The 20412-nt window shown below is 40.9% G+C and overlaps 1 protein-coding gene across 1 annotated transcript in view; it reads right to left on the reverse strand.

Moving 5' to 3' along the window:
* Positions 1–3534: 3534 nt before the first annotated feature.
* antxr1c (ANTXR cell adhesion molecule 1c) overlaps positions 3535–20412 on the reverse strand; it is a 51888-nt gene continuing 35010 nt past the window's right edge. The window contains exons 13-18 of the mRNA XM_074663937.1: positions 18893–18988; positions 18651–18689; positions 17212–17310; positions 16928–17095; positions 15533–15613; positions 3535–6151 (exon numbers count right to left, since the gene is read on the reverse strand). Coding sequence (XP_074520038.1) covers positions 5897–6151; positions 15533–15613; positions 16928–17095; positions 17212–17310; positions 18651–18689; positions 18893–18988 — 738 coding nt within the window. The 3' untranslated portion in view covers positions 3535–5896. The remainder of the gene's footprint in view (positions 6152–15532; positions 15614–16927; positions 17096–17211; positions 17311–18650; positions 18690–18892; positions 18989–20412) is intronic.

Raw genomic sequence — 20412 nt, forward strand, 5'->3', positions numbered from 1 at the left:
TAATTATTTACCCGCAGATGTCACTGGTGTTTCAGTGTAAAGTGTGACCCTGTTGACTGGTGACTCTCAGCCGTTAATCACCGATACTGTAGCCTGAGAGTCACCAGTTAGCATGGTCGCTATTAACTCCAAAACACCGGTTGCTCTGCGACAGTCAAAACTTGATAGACGTTGCCTCTGTTGTAAAGTGTCATTTCCAAAAACTGACCGCAGAATAACAACATTTTTATGTTGATGATAGGTTGAATTCAGTCTTTGAAAAAACGCTAACTCATCTGGATGAATGGAGCTAAATGCTGCTTCTGTGGCCAAGATGCATGTACACCTGTATGATGACGTAGACTGATAATCCCTCCATACAGCATCATTGGAATGTGGTCAACATTTTTTCTTTTTACCCCAGAAACATTCAAAAACAGTACAACCATTCAGCTTAATCAATGTAGATTTTCAAACAGCCACATATTCACATGTTGTCAAAATCCCTGAATCTATCTTAACACTGCTCCAAATGGTCTGTTCTAAAAGAAGTACATGATTTTTTCCGATCTTTGTAAGAAATGATGAAGTCATTGCTTAAGGATCTTCAAATGGGTCATGACACGTTGGAGGGGCGGGCCTCAAACACCAAGGTCTGCCCACAGCTTTGGTGTTTAACAGGCCTACAGAGGGCCGGCCAATCAGAGAGAAGGGCGGTTTGTGGAGTAAAGAGCCTTAAAGAGACAGCAGTGGAATTTTTTTTTAAGCGTAAATCCTGAGGAACTACTACTGTGGGATACCAAAGGGACAGTGTAGAGCTAAAGCCTCCAACTTGAGCCAAAAAGAAACAATCAAACATTTACATCACAATGTTTTATGAAGTTAGGTGTAGGTGTGTAAGAAGTGTATATTTTATCAATCCTGACTTTTTTTGCACAACATTTTGGAGCTTGGATAGACCATCCTCTTCTCGTCTGTAGAAGTATCACTTGTCGTACTTCATCATTCTTTGGAAACTATGAGTGAACATTCAAACAGTGTTGCTTTATGTAATCTCAATCCTTTTATCCTCGTTGCTTCTGTTCTTCTGTTGATACATCCTGACAACGCCATCAAAGAGAACCACAGTTATAAACAGCAGAGTACAGTAAACACAGTGTGGAGACATTATGTAAAATCATACTGTAAGAGTGGTTCAGCTTGTTTTTCTACAGTCATGCAGCACTGAGTCAGGATAAAGACAGAGAAGAAGCGTTGTTTTCAGAGTCCCAGCTGCTGTTTTTTGAATTGTTCAGCTCTCCCTACATCAGCATGTCGGTATGGAGGACTGACTGCCCGTCTGCCTCATTTTCTCCATTTTTCTGATTCAGCCCATCCCTTTCAACATCCCACATCCTCCTCTCCTCTGCATGCAGAGGGGAAAAACGCAGACTCCACAGTAATTATCCAGCTGGAACTGCTCACTGGGCTTTTCTAGCTGTATTAAATTCATTACCAACCAGAGAAACACACTTTGAATACTCTTTTGGCGCAGAGTGTGTGTTTGTACACATCTGACAACTTGATTATTGGATACACAATGGCATCCCTTGAGCTGAAATGGGATGCTCAGATACACTCCAGCACACTTCAGTGACAGTCCAACAGTGACTTTATTTCCTACCTCTTTGCTGTCTCCAGACAGCGTGGGAGGCGGAGGTCGAAAGGTTAGCATCTTGCTTTTGACCGGAAGGTAGCCAGCGGTGAACCCAGCGGTGGAAAGAAGTATGTGGGGGAATTCACTGGAAAGCACCGTTTGCCTCCATCAGCAAAAGAAGCCTCAGCAGGATTAAAGGATCAGGAAAATTTGTCTTAAGTGGAACTACTGTTTCTTGTTCTCTCCACCATAGGAGGCTAAGTGGAGCTAAGTGAGAAGAACTTAGTACAAGCAAAGTGCATCACTTGCTATCTTCATCTTTACAAAATATTTTTTTCTCGTTCCCTTCATTTGAAATGAGTCCTGTAAAATCAGTGATAGCCTTTTATATAACAGGAAAATCTGACATGTATCACTTGACTTGACTGTACAGCTCTGGTGTCAAAAGCAGTGCTAACAAACTAGCTAGCAGGTCTTACACCCTGTGTCCAGTATGTGTTTAGGCTTTATGGATTGAATGTGTGAATCTAGCAGAGGTTTTTTGAAAGTTAATCTGCAGAAAGCAAACAACTATTTGTCTTACTTTTTTCACTAAATGCTAATTCAAATAAACCACCTTACAAACATTGCTGGAAAACAACTGACCAACAAAACAACTCAAGATATGGCCATGATCCAACCCTAATCCAAAATAACCAACCAACAAACCATCCAGCCATCCAATCAACCAACCACATATGCTACATATTTTTTCCTACCTCATTTTTTGCGATATGGAAAAAAAATAAAAAAATAAAGAAAGAAAGTTACAATAAGCGCCATTTAGCCATTCAGAGGTTTCATTGTCCTGGCCTACCCCATATAGGCCCTTGTGATATCATGCATTGGCTTCTGCAATTCCCTCCTAGCAGGCCTCCCTGCGTGTATATTTAAACCTCTGCAGATTACCCAGAATGCTCTCTTCACTGGCTTCCAGAAGCACCTCGAATCAAATTAAAAGCTCTTCTTCTGGCTTACAAAACATTGACAAGAATGGCTCCTGCCTACCTGGGGTCCCTCATCCAAGTCTACACTCCGTCTGGTCCACTACACTCTGCTTGTGACAGACGCCTGGTGCTCCCAGCCCAGCGCAGCTCCAAATCTCTAGCCAGACTCTTCTTCTCTGTTGTTCCCAAATGGTGGAATGAATTACCTAACTCTATACGATCCACAGAGTCCCTTTCTACTTTAAAAGATGTCTGAAGACTCATCTGTTCAGGGAACACTTAGGCCCTTAAGCTGACCCTTCTCCTCTTTGTCCTCAAGGGTAGAATGAGTCAGAGGGTCTGAGACTCAGCTCATATGATTTTTCTTAGCACTATTACTGAATGTTGTTGAAGATTGAAGCATTCTGTTGCAGCAACTAAATGTAGTTTGTTAGCTTGTTGATAATTCTAGCTCCCCCCCCAAAATAGATAAATAAATAAATAAATAAATAAATAAATAAATGTAGCACAGTTGGCGCACTAACTAGGTTTTCCTTCCGTCTAAATTCTTGCTTGTGTTGTACATAGCTTTAGACAAAAGCGTCTGCAAAATAAGACTGTAAACTGTAATATTATGAGGTTATGACAGTATAAAGGTATTCTGGTTTAATTCTGACACAAATGTGGGCAGACCCATTTACAGGTGTTGCATTATTTTCATATACATTGGTTAAAAGCAGGAACTAACCAATCAAAAGGCAGTTAGCCAAACTTGTTTGTATGCTGATTTACACTATCTAACCTAGTAAAACTGGAACTGTGCTAGGACACTTGATAGGCATTTCAAACCCAGGTATATCACCTGGCTCTAACACAACTCACACACAGAAACTCTCAGGCAGAAACTTGAAAGTCAATCTTTATTGATACTGTTATAAAGTTTCATGTCAACCATCAGGTAAACACCATGGTCTTTAGTGTTTGCTTCAGCACTGCTGTTCAAAAGTGTAAAAACACAGATTATCATATTGCATCTGGCAGCTTCAAAATCTCATTCAACCTGCAGTATTGCTGCTTTTATTTTGAAAATCTGTACCTGGTAGCAACTTTGTAAAAATCAGAACCCCATCAGTCTGTCTCTGGGTTATCTTTCACACCAACATCTGTTTTCTCTGATCAGAGACGAATGGCAAAAAGTCCAAAGTAATTAGACTTTTATTACAATACAAGCGTTTACTTTTAATGTGTTGGTTTACAAAGACAAAATATGATCTCTTACAAAACCACTGCTGTAAAAGTACAGTGTGAAGTAGCTGGCATTTGGCTGAACAGATTTGGTAGGAATCAAAGATGACATTTATGTGTTAGTTTAAACTAAGTATCATCTTCTGAATTTCAACATCATTTCGTTTCGATGAGCCTTGAAGAAATACAAACTCAGGTAAAGAAGAGTTTGTCCAAGGAATAATCTAATTTTTGCTTATGAATAATAAAAAAAAATATCTTCAGTTTGATGTTTTACTCAATAGTTTCTTTTAAATGTGTATGGATGTAGTCATGTTAAAGGTATTTTGAATTTAATAAAAAATCATCATGGATTGTTTGAAACACGAGTGGAGCACCGTACGCACCTTTACTTAACCCAGCTCTAAGGCACTGAGATGACATGAATGCAGGAACTAACACAATAGTACACAATAAAGCGGAATGACACACTTCAAAATAAAAGCATAAAAAATCAAATGAGAAAAGAGAAAACAAACAAAAGGCAAAGGCTATAAAAAGAATACCAGCATCCTTTTCAAACTTAATTTCTACACCTAGAAGGAAAAACTCACTGCTTTCTCTCAACTGATGATGATGTGTACATGTAGCTGTCAGCATCTGCTCAGCTGCTGGTAAGAAGCTGTGGAGAGACAAAGGCACACCAAATTTGACTATTCAGAGTTTTTTTTTTTAAGACACCCAACTTTGAGTCTGACTAAGCGGAGCTGGGGGGTTTGAAGAAAGTTTTTGTGTCTAAATTCTGCGCACAGTGTCCGTCTTTGTGGTTGGACACCTTGTCGATATTCAAGTACTCTCCTCTGTTTCTCTCGGGGAGTAAAATAAATTAGATGCTCTTTGAACTGCCCTGCAGTTGCAATGTGACCGGTGATGATAAAGCTGAAGACATAAAACACACATATTAAAGTACAGTATCAGTATAAGATTGAGTATAAAGATCTTAGATGAGACATTAACCTGATTTCTGATTGCTCAACACTTTAAATGTTCAAATGCAAACAAAAAATAAAAACATACATACTGTAGTTGGCCAGCAGTCTATGTGCGCAGATACCAAAAAATAAAAACAAAAATATATATTGCTGTACTCTAAATTTGACTACATGAAAAGTGTTTACGGACAATATCAAAAGCCTCAAAGGTAACAACCATTGTAACATTCAAAGACCATCTCATACACATATTGTGGACATCCCTTTCATTTAACATCTACTATTCACACTGGATTAAAATGTAATAGAGCAGTTTTGTGCTGTTTCCCAAAACTTACATTTGTTTCTGGATCAAAGAAACATTTTGGCACGGAGAGCAAGTAACACAATCCAAAATTACACGGTACTCAAAGACTTCTCAAAAGTAACAGACATCAATTCCCAAATCTCTGACTCACCCTCACAGCAATGGAGAAATAAGTCAATTTCAAAGTTGCTTATAGTTTTAACTTCACTCAAAACCTTCCTTTCAACTCGACTCTTGACAAAATTGGCCTATCTCAGTAGTTGATAGAGACAACAAAGAACTTTCATCCAATTTGCTTCCACTTTGGTTCTGTGGACTTCATGTCCCTACATGCTTTGCTGTCCAGCAACAATCCTCTTTGATCTTACAACGCCAACACTAGGTGAAGCATTTCCCTAAGTCACCTCATTTCCTGTCTGTTTGAGCCTGAATGTGGAATAAAACTGCTCCTTCAAAAAGTTTTGTTGTTTTAGCAAGAATTTAAACTCTTTGGTAAATTACTCTCTCCAATTAAAAAAAAAATGGTTTTAGGTGTTGTAGTATTTCTCTGTGCTATGTAGGAGCATTTCAACAACAGACCTTCACATTTACAGTTTGACTCGACATTTCCCAGAACAAGAAGAGAATATAAAAATGACTGAGGTTCAAACACCGCTGGTCTTTGGCTTATAAAAGGATTTTTTTCTTCGACAGTGACGACTGGAAACTTTCAAACTGAAAGAACCGTTCTGAGCAACAAGTCTGTGACATCAAAGCTGGGGAAGTTGGGGTTGGAAAGGTTTGCTTTCATTATTCAAAGTCGTAGGGTGGGCGGGGGGCGCGATGGTGGTGGACAGGGTAACCCTGGGGGTGTGCGGGTCGGTGGCGGCCCTGGTGGGACCTGTCCTGATGGGGGTGATCTAGGGGGAGGGCAGTCAGGGGTGGGAGACTGCATAACAGATGGGTAGTCCGGTGGTGGGGGAGAGGGTGTGTGGATCGGGGTGCGAGGTTTGGCCTTGGCAGCTGCTGCTGACTCATCTTTCACTCTTGTGAAGTTGATGCATCGACCCTGAAAGAAAAGAAGAAAGAAAACATGAGAACAGGCTCAAACATGATCACCGTGTTTCAAAATAATCTATCACAGACACTGCTGTATTTAACCATGAAATATTCTCATCTTTCTTTGTTTTCAGAGGATAAAAATTTTCTGACATAACTCTTCCAGAAGCTTTGCATCATGTGAAAATTGAATTTTTCGACACAACAAATTTTGACCAAAGAGCTACTGTACTTTTCCCAACATTGGTTAAAGGTAGAGTCTGCAGGATTTTCTTTACAAACTTAAACTTTTACAAGAATAATCCTGCTCAATCGTCACTTCTGGTCCTCTACACATTTGTGTCAGTGTCTGTGTCTGCCTCAAACCCTTTCCTCAGCCCGTATGTTTATGTTTTAGTTGTTTTGGGACGTTGCTGGGCAAACAGTAAGTGTGTCGACCTCAGTCCATCACAGCACACCCAGTGCGCAAGTGACTTTGTGTGCTGATTAGTGAGTGGAAGCTATCTCAAGCAGCTATGGTGGTGGACGTAGCAAGAAGCAAGAAAAACAACCAAATGCCGAAGGAAAAAAGTTTTTTTCTAAGAGAGGGTGAAGCTTGGCTTGACTTTCACTTGCTTTCTGGCATTGGGGGAGCAGCACAGGACAAAGAAAGATGACAGTTGGACTCCTGCTAACCAGGTATGTGTCAAAAACCGTGATTAGCTTGTGCTAACATGCCAAGTCAGGTGCACAAGTCTCGAGTCTCTCCCATGTGAAAATGCGATGCTGCAGGTGATAGTTAATCTGGTGAGCCACACTCACAGTCAGAGGGTGTAGGTGTGTGCTGCTGCTGGCACTGAGCCAAGGGGGAGGAGCCCAGTTTGAATGTTGTGTTTACTAACAAGTAACAAAAAGACCTGCACACCCTACCTTTAAAGTCGAGTATTCTTAAATATTACTGTGCGTATGAAATGATATTCAATATGCCTGGAAGATGTTTCAGTATGGGGATGTTAGCACAAACCCTAGCACTTAGCTTAGAGCCCTTTTTACCATATGTTCAAGTGAACTGTGGATTTATCATCTTGCTTAAAATGCATTGTTACACATATAAAGCACCAAACATTAACATGAAAATGCAGCTAAGCTTTAGTGTTGGTGGTTCTGTTACTGTTTTTTTATTGTGTCTGCATCGTGTGTGTCCTGCTTACACTCCACTTCACACTTTAACTCAAGCTTTTATACCCCCACATCAATCTTCTCAGGGTATTCCATGATCTGTCTTGACCACTGTGACTTGTACCAAGGTTCCTCTAATTCATGAGACCAGAGGGGAGGTTAAAACTCTGAGAAAAGATTCAGGTGTGAGGGTTTCATGCGTGACTGGATGAGGTGTGGCCCAGGGGGTGAAAGGTTGCAGTTTATTTGAAAAATTTACCACCACAGAGCTGACTTATCAGACTGTAAAACAAATGAATTTGTTCCGGCAGAAATCCTAATTCTCTCCTGAACTACTCGTAAAATATTACAGAAACCACGAGGCACTGGATTTAACAGTGGACACTGTTACCTCAGTAACTTGACCCACTCTGGCAGACAGATTAGAGTGAAGTAATGTTAATCTGCTAAGAACCAGGGACAGTGTTCAGAGCAAGTGGTGCAGGGTACGGCTGTGTCCAGTGTTGTACAACTTTGAAAAGCATTTAACTTAAAGTAACTCAAATTATACAGACAGTAGGAAAAAACCTCACTTAGACCTACTCTGTTGATTCAAAGAAACATTATAAAAGACAGAGTACTTTACACTGCAAACTAAAACCATTGCAAGTGTTTGTCTTTTCATTAGTTATAAATTGTCTTTTAAGATTTCATATGAGCCACATTCACCTCACACATTTTTTTCAAGATATCAAATAACAAGATACCTGAATTGCTTGTAAAAGGTGGAAATCTACATATGTGGCTAGAAAAAAAACACCTGAATACTTGACAAGTTTTTTTTTCCTAACACAATGGCAAAGTGTTACTCCTTACAAGAGATATACTTAATACAATACATGAGCACAGCTCATAGCTACTGTGAGAGAAAACTCCACAAGTTTTAGAAAAACAGAGCAGACAGGACAGGAATCTAGTAGCGACTGACACACTGCGGTCTGGCAGCACTCACCAAGTCTGTTCATGGATGAAAAACACTTGAAGAAGGATGTTTCAGAGTTGGGAAATCCCACTAGATAAAGTTGCGCAAACAGCTTTCTTTGGACAAAAACACTCAAAACTTGGGCTGCACTTTGGCTCCGTCAGGTTGACTTAAAGAGAGTCAAATGGATGATCAATTTCTTACTTTTCAGCTGGAAATGTTTTCATGTCAAGACGTAAAACTACAGATTAACAAAATAAGATGCCCAAACATGTAGGAAATCTTAGGCTGAAGGTTTGAAGAAAAGTTGTTTTGGGACATAAACTACTTTGTATTCTTGTCCAGAATTAAAAGAGAAAATCAACTCTGCTTCCTTGTCTGCATTCAAAACATCAGCTGGCCAAATCTGAAAAGCAAAACAGCTGGAAACAGTGGCAGCAGAGCCGGAAATCAAATGTTTTTATGTACACTGCATAAAATGAAGCCCAAACACATGATAAAAAGACTCAATTTAAGCTAAATTTAAAGATCCCTTGCATTTAAGATTATTCTGTAAACACAAATTAGAAAACAAAAAAAACTAAAAAACTAAAAAAAAAAGTTTAATATTTTTTATATCTAAATCCAAGAATCCAAAAAAACATATCTTTGCCCCACAATTTGAAGTGTAAGGAAACAGAAGTAGTAAACCTAAAAATCAGTGTAAACTCGATTTAAGACAAAAGGCTTCAGCATGTTTTGAGTCCTTGTGCAATGCTAAGCTAGCTAGCTGTAAGCTCTTTGCTATAGATTCATGAGAACGGTTTCCTATCAGACTCTTAAAGATGCTATGAGGAAGATCTGTTTTGATTGCACTCCCTCGCCCCCTTGTGGCCCGGAGTCTCCGCACACTGTTGTAAATCACTTTTAGCGAGGCGTGTGTTTGTTTTGGAAATAAATGGAGATCAGATTGAAACAAATTTTCTTTGCTCAAGACAACTTTTTACTGGATACGATGCGTCAAGGTAAGGTATTTATCAGTAGAGTTACGTAGCGCTACTGTTTGAAATGTGACATCAAGCAAACGTTGTAGCAGCTTGCTATATGTAGTGCTATCGGCAGCCCAGTGCTCTGACATATCTGTAGGCCAAAGTGACAACAAGTAAAAACTGTCAGTTTGTAAGTAGTTTAGTAGCCTTTTCTATTTAACACAGCTGGCAGCTAAAGGCTAATTAGCCTTTAGCTCAGGCTCTATCTCTCTCCTGTTTATCTTCCTTCTTCTCTTCTCTCCTTTTTTGTCTGACAGTTAGGCTCCAGTGTCCACCATCACTACAAAATTAGTCATTAGTCTTCCCACTACTAAACTTCATCAGCCGGCGTGGTGTTGTCATAGAGACCTAGACGTGCCGTAAATCAATCTGGTCCTGGACGAACTGAACTGGAAGCTTAAAAGGAGCAATTTGAAATAAACTGTAACCAGGAATATTGGTGGTGATAATCTCATTTTAAAGTGTGGGTTACGATTAGGCATATACCTAGAAGAGAGACTTTTTCAAGATCACTTGAAGTTTAAGTAAAAAAAAAAAAAAGATACACATCTGAAAAAATTGCTCCATGTTGCTCTTTGCTTTTTTGAATTCACAGTAAGAGCAGGACTAAGGACTAATCTGCGATCTTTAACCAATCTGGTGACAGAGACTTTTTAAAACACCTTCATTGCTCTGTGCACACAGCTCTGTGGTTTGAACCCCCAAATATTTCCTTGGACCAAAAAAGGGCACCCGCTTGTTCTTTACCGCTGACCTCCTCCATGTCTACAGTCTCACCGAGGCCATTAAACTGTCTCAGCCTGGCATAACTCTGTGTGTGCGTGTGTGTAAGACATAATTGGTCAGTTGGTGGAGACAGCAGTCGTTGGCAGCTGTCTGCTTAGGTATGACCTCATGTCCTTTAGCCTCCACATCGCTCCTGGGGAGGTTTGTTAATGTAAATGAGATGGAGAGAGCAAGCGTGTGTGCAGGAGTGTGTGTGTGCCTGTGCCTCACACTGCTCACTCTGACGTCAGTGTAATTGGATGTGGTTTGGTGACACACTCTTTCATAATGGATAACTGCTGCATCAGATGTAGATAACTTCATCCCTGTGAGCCTGGCTGTGGTCAGTCGCTGGTAAATTATAGGGTTGGATGTGTGTATACATATATACAGTATGCACACACACACAAGCATAAGAGAGAACGGCAGAATCAAAGAAACCCACACACACACATTATGCTTCACATGGTACAGTATGGAGCCTATGCTACACAAGTATGAGGAGAGGTGACTGGGTTCACTGAAAGGAGACTGGGAAAGAGTGTGTGTGTATAAACACTGCAGAAGGAGACATCAGAAATAAGGAGGCTAACGACCAAACTGTACAGGGTTGACCCAGCCTGGTCTCAGGGGTGACATCTGTCTGTTTCTGTGCTATGGAAAACAACATGACTACAAATGAGCGATGAAACATCCACACTGCGCTTGGCAATCTCTGTCTCATATAAGAAGTCTAAGCAGCTGCCAGCTTTAGGGTGTGAGACTTTCCTCCATACGCTCTGTTTTGGGTGGGATTGTTATAGGAAATTTGACATCAAATATCTCTACGGGTAACAGCGTGAGAGAGGGAAAGGCACCTTCCTGGGCTTACTCCCACTCTTTTGTGTTTAAAATAAATTATTACACAACCTGGAGATGAGCTGTCCTGCTGGCCTGGGGCATGTTTCTGCCGCCTCATTACAAACCACAAATGACTTGAGGTGAAGACATCAATTGAGCAGAAAGACATGATTTCCCTCGTCATGGAGAGCGTATGTTTGCAGCCTTTGCTAAAAAGCTTACCCAACTTTAATATCTGTAGAATACATTGAATTCAAAACCCTTATTTGTTTAGACTACCAGTTAGCTGGAGCAAAGAACTGGGATCTTGAGCAGATCCAGCCATTAGCGATGAAAATATAATGTTTGTGCTAATGTTTTTTTTTTTTTTTTCATTTCTGTTTACGTGGGAGCGGCATGCACAATTTGAATTTGTTGGATAGTGGTTTTCCAGGTAGTTCCCTGGACATATGACGTTTTGCACCTGCCTAGCTTTTATTGTGTGATAAGTAGACAGGAACTCATCGCTCGGTGCCAATGTCCTCAATTTTGGAGGATCAGTGGTTGGCCCATCCTTACATATGAAACTGATCTTGTATACCTCTGGGAAGGTCTGACAGCCAGCCATTGTTGCTTTTTGCTCTAAGACCTAAAACTCAGGACACTTTATTGGTTGTTTAAGTTAAAACATAAAGATTTTATTGTGTCAGGTATTGTTCAATGATTTTCAATAAAATAAGATTGGAACATTTCAGTTATATGCTGTCAGTTATAAAAATAAAAAATCGGTATTGGCAGATCAGGCTTTTTAAAGATCAGTGATTGGCCAGAAAATTGTGATCGGTGCACCCCTAGTGACAAGTTAATAAGCCAATTTTTGGCAGTCGTGTAAGCAGCTAACATTATGGTCAAATGAGCCGCTCCATTATGGTAAGTTATGACTAATGGTCCTGTGTGTGTGTAATGACTGGACGTGTATATGGGCCTGATCCTACAACATGACGGGTAATGAGAAAAGGAAGCAGGACCAACATGCAGACACTCTAAAGAACAAAAAGGCAAAAAGCTTACTAAAGGGTCTGTGAGGTCTATCCAGAAAAGCTAGTGTATCTGGGATGAAGAATCTATTTCTCATGAGCACTTGCACCTACTGTTGTGAGGATGTGACTCTTTCTAAGGCATGCGTTTGTTTCAAAGCAAATGACTAGAGAGCAGATATTCTTTTTAACACTAATTTTATTTGTTTAAGGCAACTTCTTGCAAAGTGACAAGGTAATGAACTCATTGATAGTTACGTAGTGCTGCAGTCTGAAACGTGACAACAAGGAAACTTACTCAGTTTGTAGCTTAGTTTAGTTGCCAACTTTACTGAGCACAACTCACAGCCTAATGATCTAAGACATGTCTGTTGTGTGTAATGTTAGTGAAACTCTTTTACGTTGCTCCAGTGCTCATCCAACAACTCCGACCTCACCAAGCAGAGCTAACGTAACCTCACTCTTCATTTTACTGATTAACTCTCAAGTTTGAACAGACCACTGCAGAATAACTGCTGACTGCGGGTTGGAATGAACATTATCACAGATTAGCCCGTACTCTCACTATTTAGCTTTCTTCTGCTCTTCTGTCCTTTTTTTCTTTTCAACAGTCTAGTTCCAGTGTCCACCATCACTACAAAATAAATCTTATTCAGCAGAGAAAGACACGGATCTCTCCTCTCACTACTGATAAACTTTGTCATCTAGCTGGTGTTTTCATAGGGACTTTAAATGTAGACAGACAACTACTTAAAAAAAATGCATTACAAAACATAAAGAAACAAAAGGAGCGAAAGGAGTGGAAGCACAAAGAGCACTCCAGGCAGGAAACACACAGGAAAAGATGCAACGAGACAGAAACTAAATACACACTGGGTAACGAGAAACAGGTGTGAACACAGGTGTCACTAACGAGGTACAATCAAAGTGGAGAGAAACAAACAAACAAAGGCAGGAAGTAGAGCATAGCCTGAAACATAAAGAGCAGACTTTCAAAATAAAACAGTCAACATCTCATAGAGAAGGAAAACAAGAACATAAGGGTAGAGAATGACAACACAACAAAGGAAAAGACAACTGCTTGACACCTGAGGAACTAAGCAGGAAAGATTCTTAAGATAGCTTAATAAAAACATCACGACACCAGTGTTTTTTTCAATGTATTCCTCTCAGGGAAAGCTGTGCGCAAGTCTAGTTTCTGTTTCTTTTTTAGAGCCAACAGAAAGCTCTTAAATGTGGAATTCCTGTTTAAAGACATCATTGGAAATTTTGGGCTAATAGGGCATGGTTTTTAATGAGAGCTCGGGACGGGTCTGATCAGCAGGAGAAGCGGCTGCACAGCACAGGAAAAGGAAAGCGGAGGAAACAACGGGTAATAAAAGAAAAAATAGATTGGGGAAAGGTGGTGAAATGTGACGAAGTAAAAGGTGAATGAAGAAGTTGATAATGAGGAAGAAAAGCTAGCTAAAATAGCAGAATTAGCTGAGATTTTGTAACTGTTGTACCTCTGGGAGCTGTAGTTGCTAAATGCAAAACTAACAATGCTAACATGCTTACAGTGACGTTTCTCACATACTGATATTTTTATTGTTTGTTCTTAGATACTGGAAAGTTTAATGATGGCTAGTAAGCGCCAGGAGCAAAGTGCCAGCAGATTAATGAATTGGGAATCACTTAACAAAACTAACTTTGCTTTCTGTTACAGAAAGATTTAAAACATCCCCAGAGAGCAGTTTGTACTCAGTGAACTCTCATCCTCACCCCCTAGCTAACCCTTATCTGTGGTTTATTGATAGAAAGGCTCTGAGCAGTTAAAACTGAACCATGTGGCTGATTTGGGATAAAGCGAGAGAATTTTTATCACACCAAAAACCTCCTATCGAGCTAAAAGGATGTATCCGGGTGTGAGCTGCGGTTCTGCTTTCTATCCGATTTATGGCGTTTAATCTAAAGCAGGTGTGAGAGCGAGGCGGGCTGAACGGGAGGGAGACGAGCCAGCGGAGGTGTTAGCCAGCCCAGAAACACCAGAGGGGAATGAGACAGAGAGACAGACCAGGGGAAAAAGAGGGCGGGATGAGTAATGGTTACAGATGACTGAAGCATTTCAGTGCTGTAGACGCACAGGAAGGCTTTTCAACTGACGGCGTGGAACATAGTGTTGGGTTTCTGAAGATTTTCTATTTTAAGGATTTGATTGTCAAACAGGACAGGGCAGGTTTTTGATGGAGTCATGACAGCTTTGGCCTCATTTTGGCTGTTTGCCCCCCTCTTATAACACACACCCTGTGGTCATTGTGACCCTGATGCCCTGTCTATGCAACCACAGCTGGTGTGGCTGCGTAGAATTCTCCTTTGCTTCTATACTGTTGGTAAAGTTTGAGATAGGTTTTTAGGTAGGTTTTTATTAATTCAGAGTTCTATAGTAGAATACATTCACCGGCCACTTTATTAGATACACCTTGCTAGTACTGGGTTGGACCCCCTTTTTTCTTCAGAACTGCCTTAATCCTTTGTGGCATAGATTCAACAAGGTACTGGAACCATTCCTCTGAGAGTTTGCTCCATATTGACATGATATCATCACACAGTTGCTGCAGATTTGTCGGCTGAACATCCATGATGAGAATCTCCCGTTCCACCACATCCCAAAGGTGCTCTATTGGATTGAGATCTGGGGACTGTGGAGGACATTTGAGTACAGGGAACTCATTGTCATGTTGAAGAAACCAGTCTGAGATGATTCCAGCTTTATGACATGGAGCGTTATCCTGCTGGAAGTAGCCATCAGAAGATGGGTACACTATGCTCATAAAGGGATGGACACGGTCAGCAACAATACTCAGGTAGGCTGTGGACTTTAAATCATGCTCAGTTGGTACTAAGGGGCCCAAAGTGAGCCAAGAAAATATCCCCCACACCATTACACCAGCAGCAGCCTGAACCGTTGATACAAGGCAGGCTGGATCCATGCTTTCATGTTGTTGACGCCAAATTCTGACCCTACCATCTGAATGTGGAGCAGAAATCCAGACTCATCAGACCAGGAGACGTTTTTTCAATCTTCTATTATCTTCTATATATACAATCTTCTGTTACTTCCAGCAGGATAATGCTCCATGTCATAAAGCTGGAATCATCTCAGACCGGTTTCTTCAACATGACAATGAGTTCCCTGTACTCAAATGTCCTCCACAGTCCCCAGATCTCAATCCAATAGAGCACCTTTGGGATGTGGTGGGACAGGAGATTCTCATCATGGATGTTCAGCTGACAAATCTGCAGCAACTGTGTGATGCTATCATGTCAATATGGAGCAAACTCTCTGAGGAACGTTTCCAGGACCTTGTTGAATCTATGCCACCAAGGATTAAGGCAGTTCTGAAGGAAAAAGGGGGTCCAACCTGGTACTAGCAAGGTGTACCTAATAAAGTAGTAATTTTGTCATTACTCCCTTGTCTACTTATGTCAGCCACTGTAACAGAAGTATTACCCCTGTTAGGGAACAATCAAGCATTCTTCATCTTATCTTGTATTATGATATGACCTCTACACACATATGCAGTACAATTGAAAACATCAGTGTCACAAGTTTTACCACAGACATATGGAGTTCTGATACTCACATGGTCACCAGGCTGGGGTCTCATCAGGGAGACCTGGTCGTACCCTCGGCGAAACAGAGCCCAGATAGCATCTAGTTTACCCTGTGCAGGAGAGAGGAGAGGAAGGAGGGGTTAAACAGCTTGTTACATCTGGACACCAGACTCCTCCACACCGCTGTCCGTAACTTAATAAAATCCTATTAATACTGATTTTACTGTATCAGCAAACATTTGGTCTGTGGTCCTTCAAAGCCAAGAGTCATCAGGTTTTAATCCCAAACTAACACTCCAGCAGCTGACTCGCCTGATTGGTTCCTTCCTCTCTGGTTAAAGGTTGATTAGTCACTACGTCATGTTTTGCTTGGGATGTGATTAATTTAAGACATATGAACTTTAATTCTCTGTGAAGAAAGCATTTCTTATTAATAAAAACATCAACCTACCAGAGGGAAATCATAAAACTGCACAGGAACAAAGTAGCAGATTATTTCTAATGCAAAGGAAAACAATTGGGATCTTAGCAAAAACAGCTGTTTAATCTGGGGTACAAGCAGTTCAAGAACCTCAGTGATAGAAAGCTTCTTGAATTGAGAGGATGAGAGGATTTTTCTAAGACCTTGCATTTGCAGACTTATGAGAGGAAGAAATCTTGAATCAACCGACCAAAGTAACCAAACCATTTAGACATGTTTGTTTAAAGGCAGAACTTTAAAGAGATATGCTACAAGCCAAACACAGTTGTTAGTGTAAACCATCAACTTTTTTTCATACTAACAGTATGATTTTCTCTTTGAAACACTACAGTGCTCTACAAAGGCCAGACTCACACTCACAAACAGTATTTTAAGCAGTTAGGAACTACCTCCTAAAGATAACAGTAAGTGCAGCTACTGTATAGAAGACCAGTGTTGCTGCACAGAGCTGTATTATGCTGTAGATTTGAAGCACAAACAGCCCTGACGCCACTTTTAACAATGTCTCTCTGTCTGGACAAAATGTTATATTACTTTGGTTATGTGTGGACATTGAGAGTTGGGGTATTTTGTGCTCATGAAACTAATGATACACAAACACGGCCAGATCAGGCCTTATTGCTCCCTGCTGTCTTGTGAAAACTTTGCCATCCACTTCATGATGCTTTTCATGTTTTAACCTCTCTTGAAGGAGTCCGGGCCTCTCTGTGGGTTGAGAGAAATCTGCAGACCACAGTTATTTGAAACTCACTGGGCAAGAGCTCAAAAATGCTTGGCGGTCGAACTGTAAATAGGGATGAGTTTTAAATTCCTGAAAAGCAGATATTTGGTTACAGACTGTGGTCTGCCTTCTATAGGAGATATCACAGATAAGTCAACGTAAAGAAAATATTCTAAATATGCACAATCTGCTGGTCTGAAGTAGAACTGAGTGTGTGTTTACCCGGATGGGTGAGTACCACTTCCGGTTCTGAGGCGCCTTCTTGTTGTGAGCTTTCTTGGGTTTGGGCTCGAAAGGCTCGTACTCCTGCTCAGGCATTTTCACCACAGCGTTCTTTGGCTTCTCCAGCTTAGCCCCTTCCTCTGTGGAGCCTTTTCCTCCCCAACGCACCTACACAGAACAATCACACACATGAGTTTAAAACAGTTAAATGTAACCTGTTCAGGCCTTATGTTTCTAAGCTCTTTAGATTGTAGATTCAGTTTTGTCTGTGTTCATCTGGTCACCTCCATCCTCTTGATCCCTCCGATTCCTCTTCCTCCGTAATAAGAGGCATCCACAGTGGGCCACTTCTTCTTGGGTAGACCGTCTTCATCATCTGACTCCTGGAACAAAAACGTACTTTATCACTTTATTTCACATGTACATTTGATTAGGTAATGACTTTTTTTCTCCCATTCTTAATGATAGAAGGGTTAATATTAGGGATGTCCCAATAAGGTATTTTTGTCCCCGAGTCTGAATCATTTAACTTTGAGATTCTGCTGATATCAAGTCCCGATCCAATACTTCTATTCTGATACATGGCACCCCCCAGCAGCTTAAACCCCATGTTCTGCTCTACTTTATGGCATTCAACCAATAGTATCACTGTTGTGATGTCATGCCCTGTTTCTGTGTGGGGTTGAGACGGTCCGACTCACCACACAATGGCAGAAGTACTAAGACGTTATTTTTCCCATTTGTTTTCAACTATTATAGATATAGTAAACATGTGATATATATATGTATGTATGTATATATAGATAAATACAAACATACACACAACTGATCCTGATCGAGATGTAATGTCCGATTTCGATTGACCACGTGATCGGCCCCAATTTCAGATCATGTGATCTGATCTGGACATCCCTAGTTTGTATTATGATATTGATGGTATCTCCAAGTTACAGCAAAGTAAGTCAGTCATACAGAGTTAAACTTGATCAACTTTCAAACTATTTTCATCCTACTGATTGACTTTTTTGGTTGATCATTTTAGTATATTCTTTTTTGTTTTTCCCCTTGTCTGCATTGTCTTTCTAGCTGTTCACTGTGACTGATGACAGCGTTGAAAAGATCAATGCATTTTTTTTCATTTATTTTTGCAGTGAGAAATATTCAATACAATTTCGTTAAGTGTGATTCACTACCAGTGACCTTCACTGACCCTCCCTTGCTACTACATCGAATCAAACTTTATCAAACCCCCAATGTGAGCTGAAGGGTAGGGCTGTGTTAGCTCAGTGTAAAAAAAGGGGAAATGGGGGGGGGGGGGGGATTTAGAAAGGTGGTGATTGGAGATGGCTGTCCAAGTGCTGTGCTCGTCTAAGACCATATAGGAAATAAGGGCTGTAAGAAACCAGGGACACAATTGTGAGGTTTTGATAGTAGGGGGCCCATAAGGATTGAATGGGGTGGGGATGCATCACAGGATGTAAAAAGAAAGTGTGAGAATTTACAACTCAGCGTGTTCTGATGGAACAAATCACTTCTAGAGTAAGTCTCGACAGGAGCTTCACTATCTCTAGACATGCATGTGAGGTGATCACCGAGTACCGAGTACCCTGTGGAGATGCCTGTGCCCTAGGAAACCCCAGGAGGAGCCGACTCACTGCCTCAGTTTATTCTACAAACACTGGATTTCTTTCAGTTTTGTTGGGGTATAAATATTCTGACTTACCGGCTCAGGGGGAGGTGGTGGAGGAGGCTCTTTGATCACCTGTAGAAGAATAGCAGACACATCATTTTTAATTTTTTCCAAATCACATATATCACATCAGCGATTCATCTCTCAGGGGACCTCTTCTTGTGTTAAGACCTTATTAGGTGCTTCAGACAAACCCGTGTGAACTCTGAACAATTGCAATTCCAGTGTTGCTTTTTCAAATTGCCCACTTCCTGAATGTAGCTGAAGTTTCTTACCACAGTGCAGCAGAGAGGCCAGAACCACCACATGAAGAGCATGGCCAGCAGGAGGAACAACACCAGCAGCGTGATCAGGAGAATGGTGCCATCAAACTGGAGAGCAGACACAGCAGAGAGGGACCATATGATGAATTAATGCTACACATATAGAGAATAAAACAAACAAGGAAACACAATCAGAGAGTGGATTGGGTTTTCAAACGTTGTTCCCAGAGCAGCCGTGATGAAAGTAACAGAAGTAGGAGCGGCACTAAAAACCTAACTGGTATTACACAGAAGAGGAAGCAATATGCAGTAAAAGCAGCAATAAAAGCATGATCATAATTGTGTGCTGGATCTCCGTGTGACTTATTTTCCATCCTCTTCAACACTGTCATAATAAATATTCACGTTTTGTTTTTCTCGATGACAGGGGTTAGTGTAATGCGTAATATGTGATCCCTGAATGAATCCATCAGTTTATTCGCCCACTTTAAGGCAGGCAGACGTCCATGAGCCAAACATGGTTCCCATTACAGACCACAGATGAGGATCACATGTGGCCAGACTTTCCCCTATCTATCTTGTGGCAAAGACAGGGGGGGGTTGACTGATCTCAGCAGTGGGGTCTATCAGAAAGGGAGAACCAAATGTCTCTCTAAGAAAGCTCACCAATCAGCATTTCTTTATTTTTAACTTTAACCAGCTGACGTGGGATTTTTGAAGTAATGGTTCAGCAAATTGACAAAAAGACCAACACAGACCACATCTGCGTTTTGTCACTCTTGAATATACAATGAGTGTTTTTTCTCGTGCTATACGTGCAGATTTTGTCCACAAAGGCAGGACACTTCTTGGAACAGTGCTTTGAGGAGATTTGTTGCAGGGTTGTGGGTTTAGCTTATTGTTTAAAGCTCCAGGCCTTTCCATCTCACGTTAGCAATTTGTTAAGCCTCCTCAATCCTTAGGTGACCCCAGCCTATATGGTTTAGATTAGTGGCGAGATGGAGTTTTAATTACAATGCTTTGTCTAATTGAGCTCTGTATGTCCTGGACCACAACACAGCTGTTTGAATATACAATGTTCCCATGGATACCACGTCAGTACAGCTTTAAAGAGTGTGTTTTCTTTCAGCTGGGTGGGAGTTTTCTGTGGCTTCAGTCCATATGTTCCAGCATACGTGTTTTATTTAGTTAAATTGCTTTAAATTGTCTTAAATTGCATCGTGTTCAATCTTGGTTTTAAGGCACTGCAGCTCCACATGGCTTCACACCCTCACAGCGTTACACATTCACACACCTTAGAGCTACAGGAACTGCTCCAACTGGCCATTACAAGATTCTCCTCTTTCACTTTCTCAACCAAAACGTTGAGATTGAAGCATCAGTCTCTCGGTCATGAACCTGCTCCCCTAACCTTAGTCCCCTGCCCCCCCCACAGGGCTCAGAAGGCCTTTTTAGGGTGGATCGCCTCAAGAAACCCTGCGGTTTGGCTCCCAAAAAATGGGGGAGAATAACAAAATGGGAAAAGGGAAGAT

The sequence above is a fragment of the Halichoeres trimaculatus genome, unplaced genomic scaffold (assembly GCF_033239565.1).
Source record: "Halichoeres trimaculatus isolate MK-OKI-2021-1 unplaced genomic scaffold, fHalTri1.1 fHalTri1_scaffold_23, whole genome shotgun sequence".
Classification (NCBI taxonomy): Eukaryota; Metazoa; Chordata; class Actinopteri; order Labriformes; family Labridae; genus Halichoeres; species Halichoeres trimaculatus.